At 41.0% G+C, this 14,392-nt stretch overlaps 1 protein-coding gene across 1 annotated transcript in view; it reads left to right on the top strand.

Moving 5' to 3' along the window:
- The first annotated feature begins 2,642 nt into the window (after window positions 1-2,642).
- Window positions 2,643-14,392, top strand: part of STAC (SH3 and cysteine rich domain) — a 76,054-nt gene continuing 64,304 nt past the window's right edge. Inside the window, exon 1 of the mRNA XM_076330887.1 lies at window positions 2,643-3,100. Within this exon, the coding sequence (XP_076187002.1) occupies window positions 2,984-3,100 (117 nt within the window). The 5' untranslated portion in view covers window positions 2,643-2,983. The remainder of the gene's footprint in view (window positions 3,101-14,392) is intronic.

Genomic DNA, 14,392 nt, shown 5'->3' with positions numbered 1-14,392 from the left:
CTGTTCAATTTCCTCTTGTTTAGCACTGTGCTGCAGTGTTCACATTTCCGCCGAGTACCTTCACTTAGAGACTGATCGGCAGTAATCACAAGTCCAACTTCTCAGGAGTGAAGCGTGGGAGAGAGAGGGAGATGTAGGTTCACCTAATTTGATCAGTCTGTTTTGTTATACAGAATATTTGATTTTCAATAGCCAGCTCCTGTGGAAGGAAGTAAAAATATAAGAAATCCAGCTTCCTTTCCTTTTTGCTTTTTTGGTAAGATTTTAGGTTTGACTCATCTTTCCCAGGCTAATTGTCAAGAAACTGACAGATCAGTCATGGTTGACAAGTGAGTAATTGGGAGAAGAGAGGGAGTGCAGCAGGTGTCAGTACTAATTTGGTAAAACAACAAAAAAAAAAAAAAAGAGTGGAGAGTGGTATGGTAGTCACTTACACAGTCATGACGTTACAAGCTTTTCATACAAAATGTGTGCAGGATTTTACAACACTTAGAGCATTAACTATTAACCAGCCACTCCAGGTCCATTTTAAAGGCGACCTGCAAGTTCACCAGAAGATTTTTTTTCATCCTCTTAACAGGAAAGACTGGTTCACAACGCTGCTGGGGAACTGGACAAAAATTAGGTTCATGATTCTCACCTGTCACATTGCTGGGCACACAGAACAGTCCTTGCAGAGGGCAGACCCCATGCCCTGGCCCTGACTTGGTTATGCTAGGCTGAACCATCAGGGAAGGATACCACTGCCAGAGCTGGAGCATTCAATCGCCGTCGCCCTGCCAAGACCTCCATTGCCCACTGCTGCCCTAATTCTCCCAAACTGTGACTCTGCCCAGTCCCCGCTCATTGCTAAGAGGCCGATTTTACAGCAAAGCCCAAATCTCACTTGCTGAGTGGAAGAAATAAGTTTTGCACCTGGAGAATTCCTCCGGCTCTGAAGAGAACAGTCTAAGACGCTGCTGTATCTTAGAAATCAAACCTTTGGAAATAAATTCTTTTACTTACTTGCCAAATCTGCCCCTCTGAGCTCTGTATTTCCTTACTTCAATCTCAGTTGTCACTGACACTGCCTCAACAGCAACCAGTGTTCTCTTTTTGATCTCTGTAATGGTGTTAGCAACTACAGGCCAGATAATAGGTTCTACTGGCAGACTCCTAAGACGCACTTTTGCTCTGAAGTAGCTGTACAAATAGCATTGCAGCACTTCATGTTTATTGTCTGCTAAAGATTTCAGTATCTTATATGCTCTATTTCAGAGAAATAAAGCTTTTTTCCCCATCTAACTGCCAGCCATGGAAATTCACCGTGGATTCAAAGCAAAGCTGATTTTTTTCCTGGCTTCTGCATAGTTATTGAGAATACAGAGGCTTCAGGGCAATTTCTGCTCTGGCTTTCATCCATATAACCCCTACTATCTTGAAAACTTGCCTTCACTTTCACACATGAATTATTTGAGGTGGAGAGGTCCTGCAAGGCAGATCCAGGTAGCAGTTGTGTTTCTAAGGAATGGGGCTGGAGAGGAATCTGGTACCGTGTCCCAGAGCTACAAGGTACTGAAGCTCCTCTCTGACTCAGACCTCAGCAAATCACCTCCAAACACCTGTACCTCCAGTGTAGATCAACTAAGCGACAATTATTTTCTTCTCACTTTCCAGGATGTAAGTATTGCTTATTGAAAACATGTTTGGGTTGTTTTTTTCTGTTTTCTTTAAATGAAAGAAGCATCTCCACCAGACATATGGAGTGGCTCCCGCTCTGCAAAGCATCTATCTGGTGGGGAGCGCATCCATTCAACCTTTCACAACACGGACTTTAATTCAGCAGTGAAGAGAGCTGACAAGCACCTTTGCAGCAGATTTAAATCAGAGGCAAAGACTCGAGCAGTATAAAACAATCTGAGCCAGCCAGCAAAGTCGTGCTGACCTTCTACCGGTATTACTGCAGCCCCAAGCGTGACTTCAGGTGCTGCGTCCTCGGGAATGACAGCACCGGGGGAAGCCAGCAGGCCCTTCCCGATGGCTGTCTCTGCTCCGTTGCTGCCCGATGGAGTGTTATCACTATGACAACCTACAGGTATAGGATGTGCACGGTAGTGGGAGCTCCAGCTGACCCTGATTGCGTGTGCATTGCTCAGAGCTGGGCTTCCCTGCCCAGGAGGGGAGCAAAGAACACATGGATCTACAGGTGACTCTCCCCTGACTCTGCCCTGTCACTTGCTAGCAAGTTTGAGATGTAAGGCAAGGTGGGAGCTTTAGAGACACTGGGTAGCTAGGATATTGAATAATCTTCTCTGGGACAAGGTAAGGGAAGACTCATTTTTCTCCTCTATTTCTGGAGTCCTTCTTCAGGAAAAGCCTTGTAAGAATATAAAGTTGCCCTTCAAACTCTGCCTTCTCCAGCCTGTTAAAAGGTAAAATGCTTCCAAATCTCATATACACTGCCTGCCTCTCTGTGTGCGTGTGTGTGTGTGTGCATGCGCTCATTACTTTCTTTCACTACTATGACAGCACATGCTTCTCCAAAGCTATTCACAGCATTAGAAATACAACTCCTCCCTCCAGTGCCCCGTGTGTGTGTGTGTGTGGCTCGGGCTTTCTGCTTCGGCTCACTCCCCTCTGATCGCGGGGCTGACGGTCACGAATCTGCTCCACACCTCCAGGCTTCACACGGAGGGGAGGAGGATCAGGGAAAACACAGAAGCAGGCACACAACTGACCTACAGAGCCATCAATAACTTACTCCCCTCGCAGCAGAATTGCACAGGGGAGGGGAGGGAGGAAGGAGGGAGAGGAGAAAGAGGGGGAGGAGGAGGAGAAGGAAAAAAAGAAAATCCAGAGAATTCTAGTCTTGCAAATGTAGTGAAACCGAGCGGTCGGAGTTCATTTGCTCTAGAAGAGCAGAGAAGAAAGAGGGCATTAAATGAAAAAAACCGAGAAGGGTCTGTAGCTTTTTTCCTGATAGCAGCAGTGTTTTAGAGGTAAAATGATTCCTCCGAGCAGCACGACTGAAGTCAGCGTGGATAGTGTGGAGAAAGAGAATGAAGTGGAGAGCACGGAGCAGCCCCCCTCTCCAGCATCAACTACCAGCCAGGAAACAAAGGTACTTGGAGAATGAGATTTTTTTTTTTTTTTTTTCCTCTTTCTTTGTTTTGAAAAGAGATGTGTTGCTTTGATTTTTATTTGGAGCCCTGTGCCAGGATCAGCGGTAGAGTGCTATGAGCCACCTCTGATTGCGGTGCCTGCTCTGACACTCCTACTTCTGAATTCTCCGTGTCACCTGGGCAGCTCAGGAGTCTGAACTGGGAAAATACCTGCCTTTTGAGATGTTTGGGTTTGGGGATTTTTTCTTGTGTTTTCTTCTCCTTATTACAGTAAGGGCCTGGGGGAGTGGTGGGGCTCAGGGAGGGAATCAATGCCAATAGATGTTAGCTATTTTCACACCAAGCATCAGATCACTTAAAGGGTTTTGTTCATGGTTGGAAAGATTGATTTTTCTCACAGGTTCAGAGAAGAGAATTTTACCTGGGGGCTCGGGGTGTTTCACTTGCCCCACCTTCTCTGGCAGACCCATCAGTGAACTTTACTGTTTAACAAGCCAACAGTTGAAACAGGATGTAAGTGACAGTTTTGACACAGTAATCCTTATGTACACTACCCAGAAAAGGATTTTTTTCACAGCCTTTTATTTATTTATTAATTTTTAAATGTAGTTCAATTTACCTTACTGAAAACCAACCTCCAGCTCAAATGGCATGGCCTCTGAATTTTTAATTGACTTGCATATGAAAAGTTTTTCTGCCTGCCAGTGTGTTACTTGGAAGATAGAGAGGTAAAGGGAGAAAAGTAGTAACCTTATATAATGAATGTTCCTTGCAGCTTACCTGGATAATGTGCTTTTACTGATCCTCTATTACTTATGATTGATATCATGATAGCACCTGACAAATCTTCCTGTGAACTTCATAGTGATGCTATGTGCTGTGTAAACATGTAAAAATAGGGAGGTCCTTGTCACTAGGAGCTTACAGCTGGGTAGAGCCTTAGGAGGTACTGTGTGAGCAAAACAGCTACTTGACAGGGAAGGTTTGTGCTGGCCCGAGTTTAAAGGCAGTGGCTGCCTGGGTCTAACTGCTACATTATTCCGCAGTTATAACTAGGTTTCTGGAGAGTGAGTCGAAATTATCTGTCTGTGTGGGTAGAGTTCTGACGTGGGCTTTGGGTTTGTTGTTTTTTTTTTTTTATTAGATGTTATACTCCAAGGAGGAGAGCTAAGGTATTCCCTATGTAAAACAGCCTCTTTAAAAGAAAAGAGCTCTCCCAGTAGCAATAGCATACACTATTCACTATACACATTCAGCACTACTGGGACACTGCTGCAGTCTTCCTGGTTAATGGGAAATGAAAAGTAAATGGGTTATTGGTTTAACCCCAGGCTCTAAAAGGATCTGGTTGATCGGTACCTAAATCTGCCCCCCGAGACCACTTCTCTGGAATTGCTGAATTATTATTTAGCCAGTGGGAAGCTCAGCCCCCCAGTGAGGTCCCAAAAGTAACTGGAGCCTTCACTGCACTGCCAGCACCAGCTCCTCATGTGTGCTGGGCTGTGCACAGGGCCTGGTGGGCTGTGTACTCCCTGTGCTCCCAGCTGTGGTCCTCACTCAGTGCCAGGCAAGTGGTTATGGAGCTCGAGGTGCTGCTCACATGGTCAGGCACTTCAGTACAATGGTGCTGGAGGGGCTTTCCCACTGGGTGTCAGAGCACTGTGCCCAAGACGAACTGACCAGCATGAATCCTAAACTGAGAGAAAGTGAAGTGCTGCACGTAGGGTTCCTTCTTGCTGTTTGTGCATCCATGAGCTTGCAAGGATGACAACAGGAATTAGGCGTATCTGGCCAGAGAACAAATAGGCTACAAACTGGTTTATAATCAAACGTTGTCATCATCAGTTTTTGCAGTCTTGTGAGCATTTGAAGCGATGCACTGGAATAGGCAAAAGCTATGACTGTGCAGTTGATGCCGTTACTTGCATACAGATATTTTTAGTAAACATATAATCTGCATATTTATATTTTAGAACTGCAAATATGATCAGAAAGCATGCTGTATTGTCATTTCAGCAGGTGAAGTCAAAAGAACCTTCTGATCACTGGGGTAATGAGATAAGCTTTCTTTTTTTGGTCCTAGTAAACAGCAGGATGGAAAAATTCTCAGTGATTTCATAAAGATGTTGTTTGCGCTTGTTTTTTTTTCGAAGAGAATTGATGTGTTTCAAAAGCTAAAGACTTTGACAAATGCATAAATCAGTGCGTGCCAAGGGCCTGTGTGCAAGCTTTTACCCCGCGGTGTCCCCTGCTGAGGGAGCTATCCTGTCATTCACAGAGGGCTAAGCTTTCTTCAGGTACTCTGTTGCATAGGTTAACGAGTTCATGTCTGCTGCAGTTACTGCAGAACAGTTTGTGCAGTATCTAATTACCCCACAATGACTTGTTTCTGTGGCAAAACTTTATTATGACTCCAAATATAGGAACAGAATCAACACGGATAATAGTAACCTTCAAAACGCATTTGAAAACATTTCAGCAGAAAAAAATTTTGAAAAACTAATGTAGATCTAATGTAGCAAGCTTGCTTCCAGTCCTGTGTAATCATAGACAACTGTGGCACATAGTCCCTTGTAGTACCAAAGTCCAGAAAACGAGTTTTACCTAGCACACTCCAGACTGTACTCAGATGACGACATGGAGGAGATATTGCAATTCCCGACTAGTGTGAGTTTGAGAGACAGAACTTCAGGCTGCTACCAAGTAGCTGAAATTTGGAAGAATGACTCTCACGTGTTAGTCACACACCTCTGTCACAGGAAAGCAGCTCACTCTTTGATAAATGCTAAAGCCTCCCAACACCTTTTCCTATGGATTAGGAGCGTATTTACAGGTGAGCACACCTGGATGCTGAAAGACTAGACTCTCATGCATGTCCTCCTCATCATGATTGCCTTAACACCTGGACTTCAATACAACTGCTCAGAATGAGGAAATTCAAATACACTTTCAATTCACCACATTTCCCGGGCCCTAAGAGCAAACCCATTTACATGTTCTAAGTACATGTTTGCCTTATGGCGTGGTATCTATATTGCTATATAATGTGGCTGTGTCTTTTGGTTTATGTGTCCTCAAGTACCTTACACATAGTACCTCCAGTGTACTGTCTCATCAATATAACTTCACATAGGTGTCCGAAGGGTAGCAAACATGCTGTAACTGAGCCATCCTGTAGCGCTATATATACTGCTACTGTGCTAAAAACTCTAGAGCTCGAATGGTTAAGAATGTTGCAAAACTAATAATTAATTTATTAAATTAATTTATTGGCTCTTGAAAACATTTACTTCACACCTAAGTATGACTTGAGTGGATACTTAAAGTTTACTAGGAGAATAACTTTATGAGGGTACCATACAAATACATGCAATTGCTAATTTTATTACATGCGTATGTTTGTAGTTATGGCTCCCACCTGCTTGGGTCCTTCACATCTGGCTTACGAGACGGCAAATTATCAGTTTGCCAAAGACTTTTGTAGATTTACAACTCAGCAAGGGAGGAAGTCATTAGCTAATGAATCCTAAGGGAAAATTTCCTCCTGGTGGTAGCAATTAAAGACACACTGCACACTTGTACAATCACTAACTTAGCAATATAAGCAGAAATCTAGTGGCAGCAATCAGACATATTTCTGATGTCTATTATGTAAAGGTACCTTGCAACTTAGTAAAGAAAACTACAGTTTGAAGGAATATATGTCTAAAGAAAAGATTCCTACACCTGGCAATATTTCTTTATGTTTTGGCATAGTTGGCACATAACTCTGTTAGCTTTATCCTTCTTATATTTAACTGACGTTTCTATATGAAGAGGAAAGAGCCCATCTGCTGATTTCTTTAGGTGTGAGTCAAGTCATTATTGATGTATTGTGAATAATGGCTGGGTGTATTCATAGACAATAGAATATATCTTAGAAAATTCCCTTACCGTTTTTAAGGTTTAGGGGGGCCCTGAGCATCTGTGATGTTTGAGCTAGCACCAGCAGGGTCGGTCAGCCCTGCTGATCTTCAAGCTATTAGTGTTTCATTGCAAGTATGTTAAACATCTTTCAGGCTCTCTCGTATACCCCAGAAGGGGTATCAAACCCTGTCCTTGCCATTGCAGGCAATCTGTCATGTAAAAGTTACTTATTTGTAGATATCAGTGGATATCTGTGAAGACCAAATGTTTTTTTCACAGCTTTGCCCATTTCCATCTACTTTTTATCAAGTCCAGCTATAACTGTGATGTACTGCAGTCATGCATCTTTGGTGTGATAGCTTCAAAATCTTCCTCTGAACCACATATCCATAGGCCTAACAAATTGCTTACGCTCAGGTCAGTCAGGTAAGTTGAATAGCTGAAAAATGAAAAAAAAAAAAAAAAAAAAAGATAAACTAGACCTCCAAATAAATATGTCATCTGGATTATGTATTTCGCAAAATAAATGAGTCAGTCTCAGTCTGACACTTCCATATACTGACTATCCAGTGACCAGTATTCGGGGAAATGCAGACCATTATCTTCAAATTCAGGTATGGCAATTCAGGAGAGGTAGCACAATAGTTCAAACACTAGCTAACCTGATATGTAGTACATAAAATGGAAGTTGCTGAAAAGTAGCAAGCCAAGAAAAGGATTAAGCATTGAAGTTCAACATGTAGGCTTCATTTATGTATATCCTCACATTCATCAAGAAGATTGAACTTACTTTCCCCGTCTTGCTGGTCCAATAGAGCAATATTGCTTACATGAGGTTTCAAAATCAGGTGTTAATATTAGATACTCAACTAACATAAACAGCTTGAAACTCTTTGGATTTTGACAGGTTTGTGTGGGATTTCAGTCATGTAGGATTTGTGCTATGCTGTTAAGCAGAGATCTTCCCCACTTAAAGAGTTAATACTTTATGAGGCTCCATAGATGGTTACTCATCAATTAATATTTTAAAAGGGCAGGGAGTATCGTGCACAGTTAGTGTTTCACCCTCCGCACCAGCGATAAATATCCAGTATGTAAACTACTGCTGTAGTCTTCAAAGGAATACCAAACAGCTTAAAAAAATCCTGTGAAAGGGGCAAGAAAAAAACAGTTCTCCTTCTTAATCTTACCTCCATGCCTCTGCGTAAAATGGTGAGTACATACTGTGAAGGTAAGACTGAGGGAAAGAAAGGAGCTTAAGTATTTTTATGTGTTTTGATGAAGTGTTAGAACAAGTTATGTACAGGAAGATTTCATTAAGAACAGGAAAGTAATACTCTATCAATAATTTCTTGAGCAGACTTGTTCTTGTATTTACATTTATTTTGACTTTTCTCTCTTTCTTACTCCTTTTCTGACTAAAACACTCTGGTATTGTTTTCGCTTTGATATCTATGTCAGATCAGTTCCTAGGCACATTGAGATACCTAAGGCAAAATAGAAATGTGATCAGTTCATTCTCTTCTATCCACACTTTCAACGTTGCCAAGATGAAGAAAATGTCTATTACCTTTCAACAACTACAGGTGACTTGACTGAAATCTGGTGTGGTAAAAAAATGGATTTACTAAAAAGTGCAAATTTTCACTGAAACAAAACAGGTTGTTTTCAAAGCCGGAAGACAGTCCAGTCCTACCGTCTCAGTCTCTTATGCTGTGTTCTTTTTCATAAAGTAATCCTGTTGAATTCAGGTATTACCACTACTCTTAAAAGGCTCTCCCAACACCTGGATGTTTTAATGGCTGAGGGATGCCCTCTGCCACTCACCCCCTTCTAGTTCCAGTCTGTTTATTTCTGGCCAGCTTGCATGGCATTGTAATTTTGATAATGTTGCTTTAGCTTAAAAATCTCTTTTCCATTCCTGGTGCAGGTTTCCATCTTGTGAGAATAGACTTTTATATCTCTTCCCAACCTTTTATTTTCTATACTATACAAGCCAGGCTGACATAAGATAAACTCTCCGTTCTTCATCTCATTCTAGTAGCAGATCCATGCACCCGTTTCAGTTTTGAATAAACTTTCTTGAAAAAGGGTGACCAAATTTGTGCATGGTATTCTACATGAGATCTTGTACAGTATCACTAATGCTTCACTAACTTTCCCAGAAACCATGCTTCTGATGTTTGTGTCTCCTAGTCACCCTTTGGTCAACCAGAGGTTGCCATTCTATTTCTCTGTAATTTCCAGTGGATCCAGGATAAATTTGTCTGTCCTCAGCTAGAGTGGTTTGAATCAGGTCTCAGGTGCACAAGCTTGCATTTCCACAGCTGAACTTCATCGCATTTCCATGACTCCATCCCTTAAGCCCCAGGCCTCCTCAGTTTTGACAATGCCTCCAACCTCATGTCAGAGGGAAATGGCCTTATGACATTCCTAATCTTTGCATCACATTCAGTAATAAAAATAGAGAGTAAGGTTGACCCTAAACTAGGCCGGAGTTGTTCTTTGAAGAACTCCACCAACGGCCTTCCTTCAACCTAGTACTTCTCCTTTCACCAGTAACCATCTCCCATTGAACTTTCCTTAAAATTTCTTCACTACTTCCCTTCTTTTCAATCTTGGCTAATAGATTCCCCTTTGGTAGCGTACTCAATAATTTTAATGAAATCCAAATAGACAGAATCTACCTTTGACCTAAAACATTTTCTTTGTTGAGAAAATTGTTCATCTTATCCAAGACAACTGGTCTAGGAGGATCTACCTTTTTTTTTGTTTTTGTCAAGCGCTGTTGAGGTCAGATCTACAAATCTGTATTTGCTGGGGTCACTTTCCCTGCTTCTTGAAACAGACTTCTATTTTGTATCATCTCTGGCTTGATAAAGCTTGTTAAGAAAACTTGTTCTTAGACTTCCACAGTAAAATTTTGTAATGGAGATTAACTGGTTTCTTTTCTCCATTTCACCTCAGCAGACACATTGAACTGCTTTTTAATGTCATACCATCCATTTCTGCAACCTCTTTCCTATTATTCCTATTATTTTGCCCCAGGATCATTGTTCTGGAAAGAAAGTAAGATGAAGTGTTTGTTGAAGTTCTGAGCCAGCCTTTTATCCCGTCCTTACTGTACCACAGCCTGTTTCTTCCTTTTCTTTCCCCAGCCTGAATCAATCCATTGACATTTCCTTAAATACCTTTTGCAAAGACTCACTCAGCTTTTCTTGACAATTAACATGCTTAGACCTAAGGAACTCTGCATGAAAGCTCCAGTTTTATTTGCACACCATTTTTTTTCTCTTTTCTTTCTCTTGTTCCCCTCCCCACCATTCTTTGTGGACTCTTTGCTTATTCCAAATTTCCTTTTTGAGCTAACTATTTTCATGCAGTTTGCCAGGAGCACATATTCACAAAATCTTTTTATTTCTTTTTGTTTCATATTCCAGGTAGTATCACCAGATTTGCTTTGAAGAAATTCTATGCCTCTTACACATCCAAGCACATCCAAGTAACTGACTGTTTCTGATCAGTCGTCTTTATCAATGAAGCATGTGTCTAACCTGATACCTCAAGGCTAGCAAAGGCCAAGACTGTTCCACAACTTGTGGTCATCTGGATACATCAGCACTCAGTACTTGCTGAATATTTATTTATTTAAAAAAATGAGTCTCATGTCTGTAGTCTTGCATAAATGTGCTAGACGTTCATAGAAGTTTTCCCATTGACAGGTCAGCATTTCTTAGCTGACCTGTTTTTAACTGATGAGAGTAGTTGGCTAAGCACTGTCAAATGGAAGTGTTACAGTTTAGGGGCCGCAGTGGTGAACCTTAAAAATACTATATCATGAATAATTGTGGGAGAGAGGTGTTTCCAGCCACATGAGGCTGCAAGTTCAATATGGAATTGCAGACAGAGTCCTTTAGGCGAGTAACAGTGACAACTTGAATGTTTTTCTTTTCTGTAGACATAATATGCTCCATTTCTGAGTGCTATTTAAAAGCTTTATTAAAGTGCCACACATTCACTGTTTTATTGATAAAGATCATTTTAGCAGTCTAGTGTTCTGAATAGAAAAGCAAAATGCAGCCAACCTATAGTAACTGATGATTAGGTTTAATTCAGAAAGGAGCAAAATACTATAAACTGGTATTCACAAAGCTATTAAAATCAGCATTTAGAATATTTTTTTTCTTAGCTTATTCATCAGAGTAAGACAAAGAAATGTACACTATGGAGGCACAGCTCAGGTGAGAGAGCAAAGTCAGCCTGACAGGGTTATAGCAAATACTGTTGAATATGATCTTAGAGACAGACTTGCCATCTCCATTACCCCAATATTTAACTTCGTTTTTACAAAAATTGTTCATGCATAGTGAAGGGAGCCATCAGCTTTTGTTGGCCAAGAGTCAGATTTTTGGCATGATGCATACAAGTCACCTCCTCAAACTTCACATGTATAGGTGTACTATTCGTTATCGATTTGCCAGCTTTTTCCCTGACAGTTTAAATGCTGTGGTAGCAATTCTCAAAACCAAAATGTCTTGGGATTGAACTGAGAGGCTGAAAACCTTGACACAACCTCACTTGCCTTTGTGCATACACAGGGTGAGAAATGGCCTTGGACTGGGCATCTCTGTCCTCACAAGAAAACAAAATATACTGGGCAAAATTCAACATGGTCCACTTGGCAGAGTGCCACTGACTTCTGTGCAGTTAAATTGAGGATCCAGTTGTTAAGATGTTCAGGTCCATATGCATTTTTAAAAAGCACCTACTGTTAAGTTATCAACCAGTATCAATCAGCTCAAGGATCCAGCACATACAATTTTTCTTGTACCTCTTAGTGTACTTATTTATATTATTTATAAGTGCATGTAGCTCATTTCTCACTTATTTTCACACATCCTCTTTTAATTCAAATTATATAATTAAGGAATTATATACAAATAAACATAAGGTGACTTGTAATGGTTTGCCAGACATTTCTGGTAATGAATATTCCAGTGAAATGTGTGCTTGTCGAGTGCTTTTTATTTTTTCTGGGGTTTTTATGTCAAAACTTCTGTTTTTGAGGAAATGTTCAGTTTTCTTGATTGTGTAAACTTTTGCTGGTTACAGGTGAAATTTCCAGTCAGGAGAAAAACGCATCCTAGGTTAAATAGTACAGTCTCACCTTATATTAGAGACCAACTTTAGGTGGTTAAGTTAGTAGTTCAGTCTCCCTATGTTATAAATGGAACACAGACCAAAATTGCTTTATCAAAGGTGATTTAGAGGAAAAGCCTACCTTATGTGCTCTAAATTAGCCTCTCTGAGGGGAAATCTTTTTTCATTGACCATAGTAGGCAGCTACAGCTGAGTTGAAAGCTTGAATTTAAGTAGGGTGAACACCACTGTGAATCTGTCAGAGCGAGGTCTTGAACCTTGCCTCCAAAAACTGGTCAGTCGTCTGTTCCCCTGGCAGGTTGGTCTGTCTGACTTTCCCCTCTTCTGCCCACAGTGCTCTCAAAGACATTTTGAAAGGCTGCAGTTGTTTTTTATGTCAACGTGGAACAAAATCATTCAAACTTTGAAAATTTTTTGCTAAGTGGAACTGCTGTTTTCCAGCCAGCCCTATAATGGAAAGTTATGCACCTATGACAAAAAGAGAAAAATGTGAGCCTGTCCAGGCTTCAAAATGTGAAGTGCTGCTATTAAACTGTAGCCACAAGATTAATCATGTACCAGTTTCATGAAGTATGGGCACACAAAAATCTTTGGCAGGTTCACAGCAGTTAGGTCTATCTCCTGTAGTTAGTCGTAATGACAAATGGACTTCATCCTCCTGGCTGTTAAAGATCCAGGTGAACAGTTAACTTTTTTGCTAGCTCATCCACTCGCTCTCTGCCTTTCAATGTTTTTCTCTTTCTTTCCTCTCTGTTCCTATTCTCACCCCAATGCTTTAACCCAGGACCAGGCTCTCTGATACAATGAGCCAATGCAAGGTCTGTCTTTACAGGAAAAACTTCCAAGTTTCCAAGCTTAAGTTTAAAGATTCCTGTTAAGAAAATGGATGGTGGATCTTCTGTTAGGGGGAGGGACCTTTTATAAACACTGTGTGGATGCTGGCAATAAGTACACTTGGAAAAAAGCAAAACCTACAGTTTGCACTTTCTCTTTCACCTGTACCCAAGCTGTGCTTACTTTATTCACAAAGAAATGCCTTAAGTTGCACTTTAATTTCCTTATGTTGTCTGGTATTACGTGGTCTGTTCCTTGCGTGTGGATGCCTATTTATCTCTTGATGTAACCTCATGTTTTCTTTATATGTATATGCAGGAAATTATACATAAATTTAAATCCCAGGCAACGAGGTAATAGAAAACATTCCTTATGCAGAAAAAATGAAGCCGCCTTCTTAGTCTCCCCTGTCGTCTTAGTCTCCTCTTTTCTGGGTAGGTAGTTGAAGACCAGTGTAACTCAGGAGACCCGTTTTCAACTGCACTGCCAGTGGAGGGCTTTTGAGCTCCTGCCTCCCCAGCAGCTTAGGCCCCCACAGACTTCCCTGGGCTGCAATTCTGCACTTCGACAGCACTGGCTTTTTTAGCCGTTCCTGCCTGGTGTCCAAGAAAAATGCTCTGGACAAATGATTTCTTAGAGATTATCAAAGCTAAAATGAATGCCAACAGCTGTAATAGACCTACTTGAATTCTGCTAGCATGTAGATAAATTAAAAGCATTTTGCAAAGGTTCAAAAAATGACAGCAAAGCCTTAAAACAAAAATCTTAACAGCGTGATTTGCCTCTGAGGAGAACTCAGCTATGACTAGATGCTGGCCATGAGAAGTAGCCACTCAGTCTGGTCAAAAAAAGTCAGACCTTTTTTAAACAAGATGAGAAAGCTAACCTATTTTTTCTGGCACTGTAGGGAACACACTGCAATAAATATACAATATTCCTGAAGTAGCAATAGAAGTAACGTCCTTTGGTCTTTACAACCAGCTGCTGAGTTCCAGAAAAAAAAAATCTTCTTTCCATGAGTTATCATCCCTCCAGTACAGTCATACTCGTAGCCACTACCGCATATTAAAAAAAACCCAAACCAACAAACAAACAACTGACAGGAGAAAATGGATAAATCTCAAAAGTTAGCACTGCGCTTGCTCTTCAGTTCAGCAGTGGTCAGTAGCTCTGATTTCTGCTGTAATATGTCACACTCTTTATAAGTCAGTGTTACTCTGCTGATACGAAGAATTGTACCTACTCTGACAGTAGAATAGACTAGAAAAAGTGAGGCATTTCATGGAAATTCCCCCTCTTACACAGGATTCATATTCATATTCTTTAAAACTCTCTCTGTCCTGACTTGACTTTCCTCTTCCATCTTCCATTCCCCTGCTCTCCTGCATGCG

This window comes from Aptenodytes patagonicus, chromosome 2 (assembly GCF_965638725.1).
Source record: "Aptenodytes patagonicus chromosome 2, bAptPat1.pri.cur, whole genome shotgun sequence".
Classification (NCBI taxonomy): domain Eukaryota; kingdom Metazoa; phylum Chordata; class Aves; order Sphenisciformes; family Spheniscidae; genus Aptenodytes; species Aptenodytes patagonicus.
This window is presented reverse-complemented; position numbering and strand designations above follow the sequence as displayed.